Source organism: Nicotiana tabacum, chromosome 22 (genome assembly GCF_000715075.1).
Source record: "Nicotiana tabacum cultivar K326 chromosome 22, ASM71507v2, whole genome shotgun sequence".
Classification (NCBI taxonomy): domain Eukaryota; kingdom Viridiplantae; phylum Streptophyta; class Magnoliopsida; order Solanales; family Solanaceae; genus Nicotiana; species Nicotiana tabacum.
In genome coordinates, this window is record NC_134101.1 from 32333358 (window position 1) to 32357263 (window position 23906).

The window sequence follows — 23906 nt, forward strand, 5'->3', positions numbered from 1 at the left end:
GACGCAGGTACATCTTTAAATCCAACTTCCATCGAACACAACAACATCAGCAGCCAACATATGCACGCAAGGTACAAAAGTGCAGTATGAGTACAACCGACCCCATGTACTCAGTAAGTAACAAACCTAACCTTAGGTTGAAAGTAGTGACAAGCTAACACAAAGGTCGGGTCCAACACCAATATTCCACAACAATTCATAACAACATAACACAAGTAATAAAAGAGGTATCTCAGAAATAAAATGCTCAATTCATTCACAGTTCCAGAAAATAGGCACTGCTTTTCAAGTATCTCAGTGAAAACCCAAATCTTTTACCGAAAATGCCAAAATACGAGCAAGTTTGAAAACCGTGATTTTTTCCAAAACTCCTTTCAATAATAAGTAAGATGTTTCATTTTCAGATAGCATGAGGAAAGTACGTCTCTATGCCTACATGTCAAGATACAGGTAAAATCATAAATGTCACCAAAACTGGGTAGCAGAAGGAAATGCATCTATATGCATGTATCTCAAGTACGCATGACAAATGAAATACATCTCAATGATGAGCTCATGTACTCACACTCTCAGAGTACTCAATCTCACTGTCTCGCATTCCCTCTCACTATGCTCAATGCTCAGCACTGTATAATACCTGCTGCGGCGTGCAGCCCGGTCTACATATGACCATAAGGCCCGTTGCGACGTGCAACCTGATCCACATATATATAGCCATAAGGCTCGTTGCGGCGTGCAACCCGATCCACATATATATATAGCCATAAGGCTCGTTGCGGCGTGCAACCCGATCCATATACATATATAGTCAACTGCGCTCACTGGGGGGTGTGCAGACTCCGGAGGGGCTCCTATAGCCCAAGCGCTATAATCTGCACGGAAAACACACGTGCTGCACGGACAACTCACGTGCCATAATATCAATATCTGGATCCGCATGGACAACTCACGTGCTATAGTATCAATATCCTCACAAGCAGGCTCCCGGCCTCACTCAGTCATCAATCTCTCTAGTCTCACTCACAGGCTCACAATGTCATGAAACTAGACCGACAACAATGATATGATGTATCAAAAAATAACAACTGAGACTGAGATATGATATGAATGCATGAATATGACTGAGTACGAAATATCAATGAAATCAATGAAATGACAGCAAGAAACGACCACTATGGGTCCTAGTAGTATCGTCATAAAGCCTAAACATGATATCTAGCATGATTGACAACTCAATTACTTTATCACATGGTGAAAACACGGACATCAACAAAGTAGGACCACTGTATAGTGCCATGGAAACAACATAGTCCCAATTCACATGGTGCACGCCCACACGCCCGTCACCTAGCATGTGCGTCGCCTCAATACCAATCACATAACACGTATTTCGGGATTTTATACCCTCAACACTAAGTTTAGAAGAGTTACTTACCTCGAACAAGCCAATATTAATGCTCAGCAAGCCAAGTGATGCTCCAAAGATGCCATCACGGGCGTAGCGACCTCCGAACGGCTCAAAACTAGCCAAAAGACACTCAAATACATCAAATAAATCCCAAGGAAATAATTCCAAATTATAAAGATTGAATCTTTTATCAAAACCCAAAATCGACCAAAAATCACACCCGGGCCTGCGCCTCAGAACCTGACAAAACTCACAAAATCCGACAAACCATTGAATTACGAGTCCAACCATACTAGTTTCACTCAAATCCGACTCCAAATCGATGTTCAAAACTCAAAAATTCACATTATGAAACTTTAGGCCAAAACCCCCAATTTCCTCTTTGAAAATCATCAACAAAAAACTAGAATCGAAGATAGATTCATGAAATATAACCAAAACCGAGTAGATAACACTTACCTCCAATTCATATGGTGAATATTGCTTCAAGAATCGCCTCAATCCGAGCTCCATAGCTCCAAAAATGCAAAAATGTCTGAAACCTTTGAAATACAGTACTATATACACTGCCCAGTCGTCCTCTTTCGCGAATGCGGGAAAACCATTGCGTTCGCTATGAACAAGATATCAGTCACCCAAAAATACTATACGTGTTCGCAGCACAAGCCTCGCGAATGCGATATACTCCAGGGACAGAGCTACGCGAACGTGGTTCTAACTATGCGAACGCAATGAAGAAAGTCCTCCAGCTCTAGCTCCCAGCTCAACCCTATGCGAACGCGATGAAGAACGGCCTCCAACTCCAGCTCCCAGCTCAACCCTACGCCAACGCGATCCCTCATACGCGAACACGAAGAAGGCTTGCCCCAACTCTACACGAAAGTGGACCAATATTCGCGAACGCGATGAAGAAATGCCATTGCCATCAAAATACACTAGGCGTTCGCGGTACTTGCCACGCGAACGCGATGAAGGACTGAGACACCAGAATCCAGCAGAACACAGTAGTGCCAAAATGAAGGAGGATAGCCCGAAATCAATCTGAAACACGCCCGAGCCCCTCGGGACCCCGTCCAAATACACCAACAAGTCCTATAACATAACACGGACCTACTCGAGGTCTCAAAACACATATAACAACATCGAAACAACGAATCACACCTCAATTCGAAATCAATGAACTTGAAACTTCAAACTTCCACAACCGATGCCGAAACCTATCAAATCACGTCCGATTGACCTCAAATTGTGCACACAAGTCCCAAATGACAATTCTAATTCCCGGAATCACAATCCGAATCTGATATCAAAAAGTCCACTCCCGGTCAAACTTTCCAAAAATCCAACTTCCGCCATTTCAAGCCAAATTTCATTGTGGACCTCCAAATCACAATCTGGACATGCTCCTAAGTCCAAAATCACCCAACGGACCTACCGGAACCATCAAAACTCCGTTCCGGGTTCAAATTCACAAAAAGTCAAACTTGGTCAACTCTCCCAATTTAAAGTTCAACAATTAAATCCATTCTTCCAATTCGATTCTGAATAACCTGAAAACCAAATCGACGATTCACATAAGTCTTAATACATCATACAGAGCTACTCATTCCCGTAAACTACCGAGCGAAGTGCAAATTCTCAAAACGACCGGTTGGGTCGTTACATTCTCCCCCACTTAAACATATGTTCGTCCTCGAACGTGCCTAGAGTTGTTCCTAAAACCATCAAATCGCCGTATAACTTTACCATGCACATACACGGGGGTGATCCCACATCACCCTATCCCATACAGGTCCGATAACACAACATAACTGAAATTTCTCAATTCAACCTAGCCCACAAGCCTTAGAATCCAATTTCCAACATCCGGAATTTCTTATAAGATCTGAATCTCGCAGCATACACCCTATATAGCTCTGAACAAGCTGTACCTAGCCGCAACCATAACCCAAGATACAATCGCATGATATATCACATAACACAAATACTCGTAGCAATGATTTCTAATCACAGTAGCTGCTCAAAACAACCCGCCGGTAATAACCTCATATCAAACAAGACTACATTATAAAACCTTCGTACACTACCGATGATGAAAGAAACAAGCAGAAACTCGTAACCATTCATCATATCCACCAGTCATGGAGCTCCCTCTCCTTCGACAAGAACTATAGCAAATTTCTAAGTCGTTTCGATATTATCCTTCCAACCATGCTATAATATATCCTGATAGTATCCATTCTTAGTCCAATGACCTCATCTCATCTAACATGACCACTCTAGTGACTACAATCTAAAGCCACAACCCGTGCAACCTATGCACCAATAAGCAACATTCCAAATGTACTCAATCATGGAAAAATGACTCAGACGAGAGAACTGTCCCGAAAGCTTAACAAGTACCACCACAACGCAATGTTAAGAACCTATCACACACCGTAGAACCAAAACACACAAATCTAACACAAGGGATCATATCTCAACATAACTCTGCTGCAATGCGTGACCCCATCCAAACAATGATCCGTATGAAATACCTCAGCCACCAAGCTCAAAATCAATAACCACGCGCAATCTGACATCAAGTACTACAAGTGCATTACCATAACCATGGAGAAGCAGATGACACAATGCCTCACAAAACTCGAAAGAACATAACCCATACGCCATCAACCATGTAATACCCAATTACTCATCTCGCTTAAATTTCGCTATAAAGCCCAAATAGAATTGCACCAGGTGTGCTTATAACCAACGAATCACAACTCCTCGTAGCATAGAATAGTAACTCACAGATCATTTCAGAACACGAATAAGCTCAATAACAACCGAATATCACATCCCTCAACAATAGCAGTATAGAGCCAACCAATCTGACTCGGTGTAGAATACACATCCTAATTGAGCCTACCAATGGACCCCCAAATCAACTCCGGGCACCCATAAATAGATAAATAACCCTCCGAAAGCCCACAATGACTGAATCATAACACATACTATCATCTGGCTAGCTTCGGCCATGACTTCACAGTCCATAACCATGAAACATTCTGCTCTTGAGAACTCCAAGTCTCCAAATCCATAGAACATACGAATCACCATATTTGATCCCAACTTCACTGCCAGAATGTCTAACACATCTCTCATACACGATAATCCCACAATGAATACTTCTAAAATTCTTCCGTGCCACATAGCAAAATTTGAATATCATCAATCGATCAACTATGAGAGTGTCGCAGTACCAGTGAAGTATCCATAAATCAAAACACATTGTCTCTTCTGAAATGTATACTCTCATCAATCCATACCGATTAGTAATATCATTTACCTAGTCATCTGAAACCGTTCATGCTGCCTAAGAATTTATGCCATTCCCTTCAAAACTGAAATGTGACCTTGCTCATGTAATCTCAATCCCACACAACACAACACATGTACCATGCCATCATATGAAAAATACGAGAACTTCATAGTCCACTCTGAGTCACAAGCAACTACATACTCAATTAGCCAAGGACCTTCCATTTGATTTCATCCAGGAGAAAATCACTATACACCACATGCTCCTCATGCCAGTAGGAAATATACTCCTCGAACTGTGGTAGAAACCATTGAGAACTCTTCGAAGTCCATTTGCACATAACCAAGCTATCAGAACCGAATCTCTCTAACTCAACCCAGCCACACAGGTCGCCAAAACCTAAGAGCATTGCCATGAAGCACCTATAGAAACCCACCACATCATAAGGACCCAAAGAACCGATATATCCATTACTTTGCTGATCCAACCTACTATCAAGTTGTCCTAATTCCTCGAGTTTTTTCCAAAATTACCTTCAAATTGATAGTTCTACTCGCCATAATACCACGATCCTCCACCAAAACTCGCCACACAAGAGACCCTAGTATAAAACCACAACATCCTAAGGCCCATAAGCTATTGACTTCCCTCTTAAGCACCCCAAAGCACCACAACCGAGACACCCACTCTAAAGAGACCTTATGTGAACCTAAAATTGTTTCCTTCACCTTCTTGATGCTGAAATGCATAATCCACAATGGTATAAAAATTTCACAAGTCTCGACACCATCCAATGTAACTCTCAGATCCTAGCCATATACCAATCCGAAATTCTCAATTGCTACGCATAATTCTTGAATCTATTAGAACCATTCTTGAGAGTCATCCACTCTGCTCAAATCTCAATTGCACCTCCCCAAAAGGGCCAAACAACTGGTGCCCCATTAGCACGACGACACCTAAAGAAGTAACCACACCTTAACGCAACCAAGAAAATTCCTACTCCATGCACACTACATCCTTCACGAATAACCACTCAATTATTCCATGATTCCCATATAACCATAGAGTGTAATACAACCCGTATCCAGAAATTCCCTTACTCGAGTCATCCTCAATCTCAACTTCTGCAAGTCATAACTGATTTACCAGTATACCCTGAACCGAAACCAATACAACACATAACCGTGCAATCAACTCGTCTATAGCAGACTCCCCCACCTGGCTCAAAGCCATGGAATAAAACATCTGATTACTTACAATAACCATACCCTATTACTACCATAATACCACAGTGAGATTCCACTAAATCCTTCATCCGCTCATGCAACACAAACCATTTAGTACCTCAAATCATTTGCAAATCTCGCGTTCATTCTCGTGATGGTTAAGCCAACTTCCACAAGCGATCCAAACTCAAACTGCAACATATATCATTCACTGGTAAAAGAGAACTCTCAACAAAACATCATAGGTTCACTGGTAAAAGAGAACTCTCTACAAAACATCATAAGGGTCACACAACCTCAGGACACCTCGCAAGAGATAACCCACCTGCTTTGCCTCAAACTGACATATCTCTATACCCTTCCACAGTCACGACTACTACGCAATCACTTAATCTTCTCGATTTTGAACTCATCAACAAGACATGAGAATCTACTTCACTCCATAACTAAACAACATGAGAGATCACTCAACACACCCATAACTCGAGACCATACGCAAAATCAAGAGATAAATCAAACAACCCATAGTTCTTGCTACATCTCAAGTAAACTCTTCTCGTCACATTCAAACAATCTGAACATATCTCGCAGTCGCATCTTACTCACCACATAGTCATCCAATCACAAATTCCACTAATAGGGACACCAACGGACCTATAAGTCCCAAAAGCATGTGCTCTCACAATCGAAATCTTCGTGCTCAAGCTACTGTCAAAACCCGGCCTCAAGTCCTCCAGACTGGCCCATCATCAGCACGCCAAAATCACATCTCGCACCTCAACAATGGAATCACAAGCCGCCGGCGCACATCCAATACCGAGTTCTCACATGCGCATACAAATGCGTGGAAGGAATTCAAAGAGTTACGCTTCAAGCTGAATCAATGTCGTACGATAAGGAAAGAAAGATGGGAAGCATATCCTAAATGTCCTGTAGACTCTTAAAGATAGGTATAGACGTCACCATACCGATCCGCAAGACTCTACTAGACACTTGCTCATGACTTATAGAACCTATGAACCTAGAGCTCTGATACCAACTTGTCACGACCCTAAATCCAACTAGTCGTGATGGCACCTAACCCAACCCTCTAGGTAAGCCAACTAATAACTATCCAATTCTTATAATATTAATAAGATAATTAAATGAAAGAGAACATCTGAATCTTATACATTTCACAAGGACTGGTAGTACAAATCATTAGCTTCTAAGAATAGAGTTCACAAAGCTTAAATGAAGTAAACACATCATCTGTTTGAAAAAGAAATTAACAGAGTTTTATAGATCTAAGGCTACCATGAGCAAGAGGCAGCTATAACCTGGATGCAGATACATCTTCTAATCCAACTCCCATCGAACACAGCAACATCAACAACCAACAGCTGCACGCAAAGTGCAGAAGTATAGTATGAGTACAACCGACCCCATGTACTCAATAAGTAACAAACCTAATCTTAGGTTGAAAGTAGTGACGAGCTAATACAAAGGCCGGGTCCAATACCAATATTCCACAACAGTTCATAACAGCATAGTACAAGTAATAAAAGAGGTATCTCGGAAATAAAATGCTCAGTTCATTCACAGTTCCAGAAAATAGGCATTGCTTTTCAAGTATCTTAGTGAAAACCCAAATCTTTTACCGAAAATGCCAAAATATGAGTAAGTATGAAAACCAGGATTTTTTCCAAAAATCCTTTCAATAATAAAATATTCATTTTCAGATAGCATGAGATAAGTATGTCTCTATGCCTACATGTCAAGATACAGGTAAAATCATAAATGTCACCAAAACCGAGTAGCAGAAGGAAATGCATCTCTATGCATGTATCTCAAGTACGCATGACAAATGCAATGCATCTCAATGATGAGCTCATGTACTCACACTCTCAGAGTACTCAATCTCACTGTCTCGCATTCCCTCTCACTATGCTTAATGCTCAGCACACTCAATCACTCAGCACTGTACAATACCTGCTACGGCGTGCAGCCCGATCCACATATGACCATAAGGTCCGTTGCGACGTGCAACCCGATCCACATATATAGCCATAAGGCTCGTTGCGGCGTGCAATTCGATCCACATATATATAGCCATAGGCTCGTTGCGGTGTGCAACTCGGTCCACATATATATAGCCATAAGGCTTGTTGCGGCGTACAATCTGGAGGGACTCCTACAGCCCAAGCACTATAATATGCGCGGACAACTCACGTGCCATAATATCAATATCTGGATCCGCACAGACAACTCATGTGCTACACGGACAACTCATATGCTATAGTATCAATATCCTCACAAACAGGCCCCCGGCCTCACTCAGTCATCAATCTCTCCAGTCTCACTCACGGGCTCACAATATCATGAAACTAGCCCGATAACAATGATATGATGTATCAATAAATAACAACTGAGACTAAGATATGATATGAATGCATGAATATGACTGAGTACGAAATATCAATGAAATCAGTAAAATGACGGCAAGAAACGACCACTATAGGTCCTAACAGTATCGTCATAAAGCCTAAACATGATATCTAGCATGATTGACAACTCAATTACTTTATCACATAGTGAAAACACGGACATCAACAAAGTAGGACCACTGTACAGTGCCATGGAAACAACAGAGTCCCAATTCACATGGTGCACGCCCACACTCCCGTTACCTAGCATGTGCGTCACCTCAATACCAATGACATAACACGTATTTCGGGATTTCATACCCTCGGCACTAAGTTTAGAAGAGTTACTTACCTCGAACAAGCCAATATCAATGCCGAGTAAGCCAAGTGATGCTCCAAAGATGCCATCACGCGCGTAGCGACCTCCGAACGACTCAAAACTAGCCAAAAGCAACAAAAATACATCAAATAAATCCCAAGGAAACAATTCCAAAATATAAAGATCGAATCTTTAATCAAAACCTAAAATCGACCAAAAATTACACCAGGGCCCGCGCCTCGGAATTAGACAAAACTCACAAAATCCTACAACCAATTCAATTACGAGTCCAACCAAATAGTTTCACTCAAATCCAACTCCAAATCGATGTTCAAAACTCAAAAATTCACATTATGAAACTTTAGGCCAAAACCCCCAATTTCCCCTTTGAAAATCATCAACCAAAAGCTAGAATCGAAGATAGATTCATGAAATATAACCAAAACCGAGTAGAGAACACTTACCCCAATTTATATGGTAAAAATTGCTTCAAGAATCGCCTCAATCAGAGCTCCATAGCTCCAAAAATGCAAAAATATCTGAAACTTTTGAAATTGAGTACTATATACACTACCCAGTCGTCCTCTTTCGCGAATGCGGGAAAACCATTACGTTCGCTATGAACAAGATATCAGTCACCCAAAAATACTCTACGCGTTCGCGGCACAAGCCTCGCGAATGCGATACACACCGGGGACAGAGCTACGCGAACGCGGTTCCAACTACGCCAACGCGATGAAGAAAGGCCTCCAACTCTAGCACCCAGGTCAACCCTACGCGAACGCGATCCCTCATACGCGAACGCGAAGAAGGCTTGCCCCAACTCTACGCGAAAGCGGACAAATATTCGCGAACGCGATGAAGAAATGCCACTGCCATCAAAATACACTACGCGTTCGCGGTACTTGCCACGCGAACGCGATGAAGGGCTGAGACACCAGAAACCAGCAGAACACAGTAGTGCCAAAATGAAGGAGGATGGCCCGAAATCAATCTGAAACACGTCCGAGCCCCTCGGGATCCCGTCCAAACACACCAACAAGTCCCATAACATAACACGGACCTACTGGAGGTCTCAAAACACATATAACAATATCGAAACGGCGAATCACACCTCAATTCGAAATCAATGAACTTGAAACTTCAAACTTCCACAACAGATACCGAAACCTATCAAATCACGCCCGATTGACCTCAAATTTTGCACACAAGACCCAAATGACATAACGAAGCTATTCCAATTCCCGGAATCACAATCCGAATCATCAGATCAAAAAGTCTACTCCCGGTCAAACTTTTCAAAAATCCAACTTCCGCCATTTCAAGTCAAATTCCACTACGGACCTTCAAATCACAACCCGGACGTGCTCCTAAGTCCAAAATCACCCAACGGACCTACCGGAACCATCAAAACTCCGTTCCGGGTTCAAATTCACAAAAAGTCAAACTTGGTCAACTCTCCCAATTTAAAGCTTTAACAATGAAATTCATTCTTCTAATTCGATTCCAAATAACCTAAAAATCAAAACCGACAATTCACATAAGTCTTAATACATTATACAGAGCTACTCATGCCCGTAAACTACCGAGCGAAGTGCAAATGCTCAAAATGACCGGTTGAATCGTTACATTTAACTTGGTATAATTGATATCTCCTGATCGAAAAGGTTACATAATTGATAAGGAGAAGAACTCCTTAATCAAAGAGAACACCATCCAAGATAAGGGAGGAGTCAGAAGTTGAGATCAACTAGAACTCTTCCACCAAGGAAGAGTAGCATTAGAACTCTAGTTATTTCTTCATCTACTAACTCTATATATTGCAAGATGTTCTTATTTTATAGTGATGCACAAAAGCAGAAGTAAAACGTGAATTGAGAGCAAAATAGCAAGGCATTTTGCAAGCAATTCGTGTGTGATTCAAGTGTGCAAACCTGAAGCTACATGAACCAGATAGAAGAATCAGTTCCAAGTGTCTGTCTTTTATTCTAGTTCAATTGTAGTAGGTATTTTTATATTGTACCTTTCAGCTTTATCTAGAGGCAATTGTAATAGGTACTTAGAGTATTTAAATTAGAGATAACTTGATGTTGTTGTGGCAGTTAGAGGCTGATTGCCACAACGGGATTGGAGTTAATCCTAGGTTTATAAAAGTGTTTTGTAAATGTAGTTTTTGGCTCAGTGATTTAGTGGAGAGTTTGGAAAAATACTACTGAGAAATAGGTCGTGATTTTTTCACCTTTTGAGCCAGGTGTTTTCCACGTAAAATACTTGTGTTCTTTACTTTCCGTATTTACTATTTCTGCAATAGTAGGTTAAGGAACACTTAGAAGAACCAGGTCCTTCCATAATCAGTTTAAGCGAAAAATTGGACACCACACAAATCACCCCCTTCTTGTGTGGTATTGAAGTTAATACATCACTGACACCACACAAATCACCCCTCTTGTGTGGTATTAAAATTAAAACATCGCTGACGCTTCCGGGAGATATAGTTCAAGAGATTGAAGTCGGGTATGAACATCTGGTATGGGAAATAATGGAATAGTAGATACACCTACAATCCCGAGGCTGAGTTCTTCAAGATTCGGGAACCTCCACCAGAACCTTGGATTCTTCTCATCATCATATATCGTGCAAGTGCCAAATGTCTTCAAATTCTCTAGCATTGTTTCTGAAGATTCTTCAAACAATGCTAGGTAACTATCTTCCCATAAGAAGAGAAACTCACTTAGATTCACATGCCTTAGCTTCGTCATTTTCCAGATAGCTGCTGGCGATGTCTTTAAATAACCCCATCTATCTGAATGAACCGTTGAGTTTGAAGTTGGTGCATGTGAGATACCCACTTGAAGTCAAAATTAAAGACATTAATTGCAAGGTACCTCAAGTGAGTTAGTGATTGTACAACCGTAGCCCAAGAACGTGGCAACTCCACATCCAAGAAATGCAACACCCGAACAAGTCTTAATTTAGCAAGTAAAGGTAGAGGATCTGATCGGTTCCATGTGTTGAATACTGGATGAGCAATGAACTCCAAAGACTTTGTTTCCTCGGAGTCCAAAAATAGAACCTTATCTGGCCGATATTCAGAATGATCTAATTGTTCAACCAGATCATCATGAATATAAATGCATAACCGCGATTCCTTGGAGTATTGCAAATGTTGATATGGATTGTATGGCACTGCGAGCTGCTTAAACTTTTTTTCTCTAAGTTTTCCACCACAAAACTCACGCACTACATCGTGCAGTATGCAGTATTTTATGTCACCATCGAGTCTCTTCTCAGAGACCATTACTAGGCTTCTGTTAAGCAGTCCATTCAAGCAAACTCCATCAGCTGCTTCCTCCATATTTTCTGTGTCAACATTCAGTACAAACTCTTCACCCATCCAAAGCTTCAGCAAATCAGACACCAGAATCCTATAGTCTTCTGGAAACGATCCCATGTACAGAAGGCAAGGCTTTAATTGGTCTTCTAAATGATCATAACTTGATTGCATTACCTTCATGCTTTGCTCTCCTAAAACATGAGAACTTAAGTCATTTGCAACCACAAGCCACAAGGACGCCTCCCTTTCCATTTTTACAATAATTCCAGCAATCAGGACAACCACAAGAGGCAATCCCTTACAGTGTTGGGCAACTTGTAATCCTGCATCCCGTAGATCCGGAGGACACCTCTATCCTCGAAATACTTTCTTTTGCAATAATTCCCAACTCTCTTCCAATGTTAGAAATCTAAGAGAATAAGGATCACTGCGGTGTTGAAGATGCTTAGCCACTTCTTCAATTCGAGTTGTTACAATTACTCTACTTCCATCTTCACCTTTAGGGAAACATAATCCCAAATCTTCCCATGCCTCGACTTCCCATATATCATCTAACACAATGAGATATCTCCTGCCTATTAGACTCTTGCGCAACTTGTCAGCTATGTCTTCACATTATATGTTTGTGAGACAGTACACCATACCTTAATATCAAAGTGATTAGCAACAGAGGGATTGTTGTACACCTTCCTTGCCAAAATTGTTTTACCGAGTCCGGCCATTCCAAAGATTGAAATAACATCTAGCTCCTTTGTTCCTCCAATCAATTTCTGCACTATACTTTCTGCATCTTTCACAAAGCCCACAACTTCCTCATCAGTTGATGGAAAACCACGTTTGGTGGAAGGCTCCATGTCAATTAGCCTGGTGTCTCTCACGATTGTGGAAACTAAAGTCCAATGGTCTTATATTTAATAGCTCTATCAGCTTCAGTAAGAGCAATGAAAACAAGATTAACAATCATCATAATTTAGAGAAAAAAATACAAACATGAAAAAAAGGTAATGCCACATGTAAAGTATTATGTGTCTACAGGCCAAAAATATATAGTCAAGATGAATGAAAGTAGTAATCAACCCCTCCAAATCTTAATTTATTGACATGACACCTTAACCTCTACTGTATATTTTCTTTCAATCTCTCTAGTTATTTCATGTCCCCCTCCTTGCAAATAGCAAATTTTGAAAGCCTGCATTTAGCTTGAAAAAATTCCCACCAGAAGAACATTGCCTGACGTTTGCTAGTCAATCAAATTTCAGTTTTTCCGTAAACATAAAACGATGAAACAACAAAGAGGGTATCTAAGGGAAAAAAACGAACATTGGCTTCTCATAGACTAAGAACGAAATAAGGTGCGGATCATTTAGGAAAAGCAGAACAGCCCAATAAACATCATTGAGAAGCAATGCTTCCAGATACAAATTAGTAGAAAAGTTAATAAAATCTTAAATTCCAGGGCATAATTTTAGGAAATTTCAGAAAATATGAAAAGAGAAAGTGCAAAATTCACTTCATCCACCCCACACTACAGCATCCAGATCTTGCAGCTAACAGAAGTTTCTCTTAACTGTCTCTATCTCTCTCTTCAGAATTCTTTTGGGGGAAAACAAAACAGAGATGAATTGGGAAAAGGAAATAACTTAAGAGAGACCTTCAAATAACACCATGAGTGCAGCCGCTGAATCTGGTTGGAGCTTTTTCCGGTGATTCGACCAGTGCTTTTTGGTTGGAGAAGGTGAAGAAATGGCGGTCATTGGTGGGTGAGTTGATTATGAAGATTGATATTATCGTGCCTTTGAGTGAAAGGTAATGGAGATTTTTGAATTTATGAGGAAGGTGATGGTCAGTGGTAAAAAAATGGTGATTTAGCCGGCGGTGGAGGTGAAGGCGGAGAGGACTTGGCGGCGTCGTTGACATGAGAAAGGGTCCCCGCCAGAAAACTTTTTAAATTTTGTCTTTTTCTTTTTAGTTTTATCTTCATATTTCAGTAATTTTTTTTTGTTTAAAATTTCATATTCACACGGTAATATGCGTGAAATACATTATTTTTCATATTCCTATGTATGAGTTTTCAACCTTTTAAATCCCCAATAACAAAGTTTTTAATTTTTCACTTTAGTTTACCAACAATTTTAAATTTGTGATGAGAAACATAAATGTCACTCGCAAATTCGTCAAAGATGTTCAAAATTTAAAAAAGTGTAATAATTTTTTGGTGAATGGGTGCACTAAAATTTTTAAATCAAACTCTGTAATATTTAGCCAAATTATACAAATACTTGTAACATAATTACAACTTATAAATTTACACTAACATAAAAAGACAACGAAAAAAATTCAACTAATAAAATTAAGCATAGAACCAAAAGGAAAGATGGGCTAAAGAAGATTTGTTGTGTGTAGAGATCTTTTGGTTGACAACATTTTACGGAGCTTGACTCTTAAATTATTAGATTTGTTTAATTAAATTTACACAAGTTCTAAGTGTTAAGAGTTATTATTAGACAATTTTTAGATTAAAAATCAGATAAATGTGGTCTTCATTTAGTTTTGAAGAATAAATTGGGGATAAAAATATTAACACTAGGATTCAAATCCATGAACTTCACCTATTTTTGAATATCCTTGACCACTAGGCTGCCTATCTCAGTTGTGTCAAGGGTGTTCGCAGTATAATACTCACATAAAATGGTATTTGACCTTTATATAAAGCATAATTTTTCGGCACGAAGGGTGTTTACTTGACCATCCTTGAAACCATATAACTACACCACTGCTCACAAATCAGTTTTTAATATAGATCTTCTTAATGCTCTGTTAATAGGTAAAATGAAGTTTCAGATTATATATAAAATAGGCTAAATTATGTAAGAAAAGAGAATACATGCTAAATTTGGTTGATTACCTTTATTTCCTAACGGTAATTTATTTTTAAACACCTCACATGTATATCCACGTAATTATTTCTTTTCATATTCACGCATGTAATATCTCATTTTGTCCAACTCAGTCGTTATATTGCTACATATGCTAATAATTGGAGGGATTTAAATTGAAATAGCGTCTTTCACCAATTATAGGTATTTAGATAATACTTTGTAGGAAGGTCATCAAGATATCAAAATCGAACAAGTAAACGTATTTATTAAGCTACTAGTTTAACTGTGAAGCAGTTAACATGCAATTTAGCCTAGTAAAAACTGATAAGTAATTCACAATGCATTTGTTTTTCGATCATCTTCCAATCATTTATTTCGATGATATCATCAATAATAGTAAAAACAATTAAAATAACTTGTACAAAGCCTCCTTGAAAGAGGACAATATGAAACATAGGTACAGATTTTTGGATCTCTCCGTAGTTATTTCCAAGTTGTCGTAAATCAGAAAACATAGCAAAAAGATCGAAGAGTCTGTCAGACAGCCATCAGACCACCCCGGCAACTATTGTTGGAGCTGAGAACGATCATCCACGGCACCATGACCCGAGGGCTATGGGAACTGTTAATCACGCTCTAGCCCAATAGGAATGCCTAATCAACCAGACTTGTTTTCCTGTCTCCTTAGAACTCAAGAATACAGTGGTACGAGCCTATAGAACAGATCCTGTTCAAGTAAGGTCGTATCCATCCAAGTTGCTTCACTGATATATAAATACTTCCTTGCCTAGGATGCTTGTCAATGTGGTACGTTGGACGAAAAAAGAAAGGACTAATTAATTATTATTTTTATTGTCTTTACAAGTCGATAATGCTGACAAAAAAGGAAAACCACAACTATGTTTTTGTCTACATCGAAAGACGTTTGTGGCTGCGCAGAATTCTTCGGTTTCCAATTAATTCATGTGAATTCTTAGTTGCAAATTTAAGGGACTTATAAATAACCCGAAGTTTCTTTTTAATATATTCATGGAATTCCGCCTTTAAGAAACTCACATTTTAAATGCTCAAGAAATCAGTTATAATCAATGATGGCTTACCAAGAATTGTTGCAAAAGAAAGTGCTTTTTATTCTTGTGTGGATCTTATGTCTTTTTAAGTGTTTGGCTTTGAAAAATCTGGATAAATATTATATTTAATTTGTGTATGATTTCAATAATAAGAGAGTGAAAGTATCTGATATTAGAATTAGGGTAGTGTATATTTTAGAATACATGCAAGTGGTATATTACAGTTGATTCATATTATATGAGTGTTTAGTGTAATTATTGAATTTATTTTAAATTAACAAGATGTTCTCATACACTTTAATGTGCAAAACATGCATCTCTTATCCCCAAATTTTCGTGATGTACTACACTACCAGGTTTGGGGTCAATAATCAAATACAAATTAACGTGCTTTCTTCACAGAGATATATAAATATTGGAGTCAAAGAGCAAAAAACAGGTAAAATAAAAAGAACATTAAAAAAGAAAGAAAGTTCAATCTTACATCAAACGAGAAGAAGAGTTTTTTTGTCGGTCTTCTACTTCGAAGGCAAAACTATAACATAGCAAAAGCAAAGATAAAGTTAGCAAGATATATGAATTTAGAAAGTACATGACTTGGAGAGGAAAGCTAAGGTATAAGAGAAACTAAATACAGTATCTTCCTGTAAAGAAAAATAACTTACGTTCAGAGAAACTTTCCAACAATTGTAAAACGTAAAAGCCTTGGTTCATTATTTAATTTTGGGCTTTCTGATTATATCCTTTTCTTTGCCTAACTTTATAGTTCTAGATCTGGTGGGTGAATTTAGGGGGAAAAAAAGAAACCCATAATCACAACATAAAGAAGACATAAAAATGTTACTTAATACTTCCTCCGTTTCAATTTATGTGAACCCATTTAACTAGGCATGAAATTTAAGAAAAGAGAGAAGAGTTTTAAACTTGTGGTGTAAAATGAGGCAAATATTTTTTGTGTGGCTATAAATCATTGTATAAAGGTAAATTGTTTCCAAATAGGAAGAGTGGTAATTCTTTTTGGCACGGACTAAAAAGGAAATAAGTTCACATAAATTGAAATGGAGGGAGTATTTTTCTATAAAAAAATCAGAATAGAAGAAATTTTGTGGCTTGAATTATTTTCTTGTACTTTTAAGAAATCCATAATTCCTATAGGTTTAGGAAAACTCATTGTCCTAATAGATTTGGGAAAGAAAAACTTTCTATAGATTGTATTGTGATTTTCTTCTTATTCATAGTGGATAACTCTCTCTGCTTCTGCCCCGAGGATTAGGCATAGCCGAACCTCGTTAAATCCTTGTGTTGATTTTTTTTTTCTATTTGCTTTGTGTGTGATTGTGTGCTAGTTAACACACAATCTTCCGCAACACAAACCGACATAAAATAAGTGGAAAGCTAAGAAGAAATCTCACCTTCAAGTTTGATTAATTTGATGGCTTGGGTTTACTCTTGGAAGATCTGTATTCTAAGAAATCTCTAACAAACCGCCTCTACCTGAAAAAGAGGTTATACAATCTCCGTATGAACTAAGGTACACTTGTTAAAACTCACATTTATGAGTTTAATTCAATTATAATGGACCTGAAGAACATGGATATCAAAATTGAGAGTGAGGATCAGGCCTTGATAAAGTTATATTCTTTACCACCATCTTATGATACTTTTGTCGATACGCTACTATATGGGAAAGACATCATTTCACTAAAAGATGTTAATAATGCACTAAAATCTAAAGAGTTGAAAAGGAGCTTTCCAGACAGCAGAATTGAGGGCGAGGGTCTTGTGATTAGAGGAAGAACACAGCAAAGGGAGTTTAACAGAAAAAAGTCAACCGCCAGATCAAAGTCTAGAGCAAGGACGCAAAACTGTTATGAGTGCTGGGAACAAGATCACTGCAAGAGAGATTGTCCTAAGCTAAAGGAGAAAAGATGGAAGCAAAAAATAGATAATTCAGCAAATATTGTTGACACTTAATTCTGATGATAGCGACTATGTAGGGGAAGTATGTGCTGTGAGTTCTACTCATGGGCAGAATTCTTGGGTTCTTGATTCTGGTACTACTTTCCACATGTGTCCATACAAGAATTGGTTTGCAACTTACGAGCAAATGAGTGAGACTGTCTACATGGGAGATAATAATCCATTACCAGTAGAGGGGATTGGTAACATCAAATTGAGAATGTTTGATGGAATTATCATAAATATTGAGTGTTGGCATGTTCCTGGGATAAAGAGAAAGTTGATTTCTCTTTCGACTTTGGATGATCAAGGGTATAAATTTCACTCCGATAATGGAATACTTAAAGTGTGTAAAGGCTCCATGGTACACACGAAGGGTAAACTGCATTGTAAATTGCATCATCTTCAGGCCAGTGTAGTTGAAGGGGAAGCTGTTATAGCTTCTGGAAAAAGTGATCTGAATCAGTCTCAGTTGTGGCACTTGTGACTTGGTCATATGAATGATAAGAGATTGTCTTTGTTGAGTAAGTAGAATTTGCTGAATGGGTACAAAAATCAAGTTTTGAATTTTTGTGAGCATTGTGTGTTTGGTAAACATACAAGGGTAAAGTTCAGTAAGAAGGTCGAGCACAGGACCAGAGATAAGTTAGATTATATACATTCAGACTTGTGGGGTCCAAGTACAGTTTCTTCCAAGAGTGGTGCCAGGTATTTTATGACTTTGATTGATGATTTCTGAAGGATGGTATGGATGTATTTTCTGAAAATAAATGATGAGGCATTTCCGACATTTGTTAAATAGAAGACAATGGTCGAGCGGCATACGAAAAGAAAAGTTAAGCTTCTTCGAACTGACAATGAGTTGGAATTTTGCAATTCTGAGTTCGATAATTTCTGCAACAGAGAGGGCATAATGAGACATCACACTTGTGTCATAACACCACAACAAAATGGTATTGCAGAACGTATGAATAGAACGCTTTGTGATATGGCACAAAGCATGCTTTCACACTCACGTATTAGCAAGGAATTTTAGAGTTAAGAAATCAATACAACTTGTTATTTGGTCAACAGATATCCATCGACAGCTATTGAGTTCAAAACTCCTTTTAAGGTATGGTCCGGTTCACCTACTGATTATTCAAATTTAAGGATATTTGGTTGTCTTGCTTATGCTCATGTGAAGGATGGAAAACTTGAGCCGAGGGCAATGAAGTGCATATTTCTAAGGTATGCAACTGGAGTGAAAGGTTATAGGTTGTGGTAAACAGATCAAAAGACTCCAGGGCTAATTATCATTAGGGATGTAACATCCAATGAATCTTCCTCACTAGACAATCAGAGGGAGAAGGCAATAGCAGAGACAAATCGTGGTGTCAGTGACCGCATAGAGCTAGAAATTGAATCTCCACTAGCTTAGCCTAGTAGTTCTAAAGTAGATGAAATGGAAGAGGTGCAAAATATTGATCAAGATGATAAATATTAATGCACATGTGCAACATCAACCATATTTCATTGCAACAGGCAGAGAGAAGAGAGTGATCAACCGACCGCAATGGTTTGCAAACGTAGTTGATGTAAATCTTCTTGGATACACGAATCCTGTGGGATTTTCTTTGGTAGTTGTAGAGACCGTTGATGCGTTTGAGTGTTATAGCTACCCAGAAGCTATTCAGAGTACAGAACCAAATCGTCGGATTAGTGCTATAGCTAAAGAGATTGAGTCTCTTAATAGGTTTAGGCATTGCCTAGACTTGGTTGATGTGTGCGATAATGGGTAGAGCCCTTGTGAGGGTTAAGGGCAAGGTAGAGAGACCTTGTTCCTGTTAATGAAGAGAATTCAAGCCAAGGGGAAGATTTGCTATTTTGTGGCTTGAATTATTTCCTTGTATTTTTAGGAAACCCATAATCCCTATAGGTTTATGGAAATCCATTGTCCTAATAGATTTGGGAAAGGAAAACCTAGTCCTTGTCAAATTGGGAAACCTTTCTCTTATAGATTTGAGACTATTTGAGATCTATATATAGGGGTTGTAGTTGGGGATTCTGTAGATTGTATTGTGCTTTTCTTCTCATTCATAGTGGAAAATTCTCTCTGCTTCTGCCCCGAGGATTAGGCTTAGTCAAACCTCGTTAAATCCATGTGTTGATTTTTCTTCTCTATTTGCTTTGTTTGTGATTGTGTGCTAGATAACCCACGATCTTCCGCAACACAAACTGGAATAAAATAAGTGGAAAGCTAAGAAGAAATCTCACCTTCCGTTATTGAGAGTGAAAACAGAGAGATTGATGACCCGACCAGTCGTTTTGAGTATTACAACCCCGTTCCTCCATTTACTGCTCAATTTGTACTTTACAGTTGTTATATGACTTGTCGGGGTAATTGGTTTGGGTCCGGTGAGGTTTTGAAATGAATTGGAACACTTAGTTTCAAAGTTAAAAACTTAAGTGGAAAAGGTTGACCCGATGTTGACTTATATGTAAACGACCCCGGAATAGAGTTTTGATGATGCCAATAGCTTCGTATGGTGATGTTGGACTGTAACGACCCGACTTCTCATTTTAAAAGTTGTAGCCCCGTTTCCCCATTTACTGCTTATTCTGTACTTTATAACTGTTATGTGACTTGCTGGGGGTAATTGGTTCGGGTCCGGTGAGGTCTTGGAATGAATTGGAACACTTAGTTCCAAAGTTTAAAACTTAAGTTGAAAAGGTTGGCTGGATGTCGACCTATGTGTAAACGACCCCGGAATAAAATTTTGATAATTCCAATAGTTCCGTATGGTAATTTTGGACTTAAGAGCATGTCCGAAAAATTATTTGGAGGTCCGTAGTTAAATCAGGCTTGAAATGGCTAAAAATAGAAATTTGAGTTTGGAAGTTTGTCCGGGGAGTTGACTTTTTTATATCGGGGTCGGAATCTGATTCTGGAAATTTGAATAGGTCTGTTATATCATTTATGACTTGTGCGCAAATTTTGAGGTCAATCAGACTTGATTTGATAGGTTTTGGCATCGAATGTAGAAGTTGAAATTTCTTAGTTTCATTAGGCTTGAATTGAGGTATGATTCGTGTTTTTAGCGTTGTTTGATGTGATTTGAGGCTTCGACTAAGTTCGTATGATATTTTAGGACTTGTTGGTGTATTTGGTTGAGGTCCCGGGGGCCTCGGGTGAGTTTCGAATGGTTAAAAGATCAATTTTGGACTTTGCATTCCAGTTGAAGAATGCTGGTTTTCTGTCACTTGTTTCCTTCTATGCGATCGTGTGAGAAGGTCCGCGATCGTATAGGCTTAAGTGAGTAGTGGAGATTTTACTCTATGCGATCGCGTGTAGGGAACCGCAATCGCGTAGCTTGAAGAAAATTGTGCATCGCGAATGCGTTGGCTAGGCCGCGTTCGCGAAGAGGAACAGAGGGAGGAGCTGGGCCACACGCTTAATGCTTCGCGATCGCGTGAGAAGGTTTGCGATTGCGTAGGCTTGCGGAGATTGTGCTTCGCGATTGCGTGGGATTTTCCGCAATCGCATAGAGTTATTTTTGGGCAATTAAAATTTGTGCTTCGCGATCGCGTGAGTTGGGTCGCGATCGCATAGAAGAAATCACTGGGCAGAATGTTAAAGTTCTGAAAATGGGACTTCGTCCCATTTTCCATTTTTACCGATTTGGAGCTCTGGGAGAGGCGATTTTTGGGAGATTTTCAAGGAAAACGATGGGTTAAGTGTTCTTAACTAAATTTTGGTTAAATTACCTGAATCCATCGTTGTTTTTAACATTTAATTGGTGATTTAAGTTGGAAATTTTTGAAAACCCTCTTGGATAGATTTGAGGATTTGAGGGTCGAATTGTTATTGAAATTTAGTCATTTTGGTATCGTTAGACTCGTGGTTGAACGGGCGTTCATATTTCTAACTTTCGCCTGATTCCGAGACGTGGGCCCCACGGGCGATTTTTGAGTTAATTTCGGATATTATTGAAAAATATAGTATTGTTTTATGAAATTAATTCCTATAATTTTTATTGACTGTATCGAATTATTTTGGCTAGATTCGAGCCATTCAAAGTTGGATAATCGAGGAAAAGGCGTACTAGTAGTTTAAATTGGAGCAAGTCGAGGTAAGTGACTTGTCTAACCTTGTGTAGGAAAAATTTCCCCTAGGATTGGTGTTGATGTGATAATTGTAATGTGTTGAAAGTCGTGTACACAAGGTGACAAGTGTGTACACGACCTAAATGTGAAAGATTATATCTTTAAACTATGTAGAGCAATGTTGCATATTAATTACATTATTTTATTCTGTTATATTCATCATCATTAATATATTTTCGCATTTTAAATTTGCTTGACGTGTTCCTGCAAAGTGTTTTACCTATTTAGTTGAAACTCTATTTTCTGATGTTCTGTGCATTACTTGAAGGATGGATTTCTTAATTTAAATATTATTAAAAATGAAGTATTTTACATTTAAAAATTTGATATTTAAATAAGGTGTTAAATTTGTGAAATATTATTTTTGCTGAATATTTTGTGAGATTTTCGTACTCATTATGATGGAGTCGTGAGCTCTTTATTATGGAAAATATTATTTTTGATTTATTTTGGCATGAGCCGTGAGCTCTTTATTGTGGAAAAATATTGTTATTGATTTATTTTGGCAAGTTGAAATATTTGGACACTTGAGGTGCAAATTCTGATATATTGTGATATTGATACGCATACGGTGGTATAAGGTCTGGGTGTTGAAACACATGCGGTGAGATAAGGGTGGCTTGATACGCATGGCTAGTAGGGGAACTACTAGAAGTCATGCAGTATGATTAGGGTGGCTAAAACGCGGGATGCTATTTCGAAAAAAATATTTTCTTTAAAATTAAATGTGAAGGCTCCCGCGGTGATATATGAAAATGAGATATTATGAATTTATTTATGATTTGGGACTATGTGGCGGTACCTTGGGAGTGCCCTTGTTGATATTTATTTATAGCCGCAGTTGCCTTTGATTATTGTTGTGATTTTCTTAAAGTTAAAAAATTAAGTTTTGTTTCCGCGAGGTATTATTTGCCCTTATTCTGTGTAGTTAAATGGTGACATACTATTTACTTGATTCATTTCTATTGCCATTTTATTTCACCATGTCTTTTATTAATCCAGTAGGGCCTGACCTGACCTCGTCACTACTCTACCGAGGTTAGGCTTGACACTTATTGGGTATCGATGTGGTGTACTCATACTACACTTCTGCACATCTTTTTGTGCAGATCTAGGTACATCTTATCTGACTAGGCGTCAGTGAATTAGTCGTATGAGGAGACTTCGAGGTATATCTGCCAGCGTCCGCAGACTCTGGAGTCCCCTTCTATCCTTATTATGTTGTTTCCTTATTTTCTTTAGACCTTGATATATAAAGGAATTAAAGATAAATTCTTAGAAGCTTGTGACTTATTCCTACCGGGTTTTGGGAGTTGTAATTAGGTGAATTGCAGGTTTATTTATTTCAGATTTCTATTGTTATTCCGCATTGATAGGCTTACCTAGTCTTAGAGACTAGGTGCCATCACGACATCCTATGGAGGGAAATTTGGGGTCGTGACAAGTTGGTATCAGAGCTCTAGGTTCATAGGTGTTATGAGTCACAAGTAGGTTTAGTAGACTCTTGCGGATTGGTACGAAGACGTCTGTACTTATCTTCTTGAGGCTATGGAACTGTTAGGAAAATATTCACTTCTTTGATTCCTTATCGTGCAACATTGATTTAGCTTGAAACATATATCTCATATTCCTTTGTATCCACTTGTGTATGACATTGTGCACTCGGTATCAGTTGTGCGTCGATGGTTCATGATGCCGCAGATGGACTACGAGGGAGCCAGAGATGCTCAAACATTGCCTCAACGTGTGGTTCCGACTGAAGATACGGGCATATTGAGAGATTGCCCAGTGCATCATGTGGGGGGTGCAACGGACGTTGGCATCTGGTTGATTTATACGAGCTGTGAATGTTA

General features: G+C 38.8%; 1 protein-coding gene, 1 long non-coding RNA gene and 1 other non-coding gene across 3 annotated transcripts; all 3 read right to left on the reverse strand.

Moving 5' to 3' along the window:
• Positions 1-12350: 12350 nt before the first annotated feature.
• Positions 12351-12853, reverse strand: LOC107768171 (putative late blight resistance protein homolog R1A-3). The gene is made up of 2 exons (XM_075242780.1): positions 12709-12853; positions 12351-12607 (listed from the first exon to the last, which is right to left on the reverse strand). The coding sequence occupies exons 1-2, from the start codon at positions 12851-12853 to the stop codon at positions 12351-12353; spliced, it is 402 nt and encodes a 133-aa protein (XP_075098881.1).
• Positions 12854-15271: 2418 nt separating this feature from the next.
• LOC142176619 (uncharacterized) lies at positions 15272-16727 on the reverse strand. The gene is made up of 2 exons (XR_012705316.1): positions 16614-16727; positions 15272-16483 (listed from the first exon to the last, which is right to left on the reverse strand). It is a non-coding gene; the product is annotated as an uncharacterized LOC142176619 (long non-coding RNA).
• LOC142176918 (small nucleolar RNA U3) lies at positions 15410-15623 on the reverse strand. The gene has a single exon (XR_012705721.1). It is a non-coding gene; the product is annotated as a small nucleolar RNA U3 (small nucleolar RNA).
• Positions 16728-23906: the final 7179 nt, after the last annotated feature.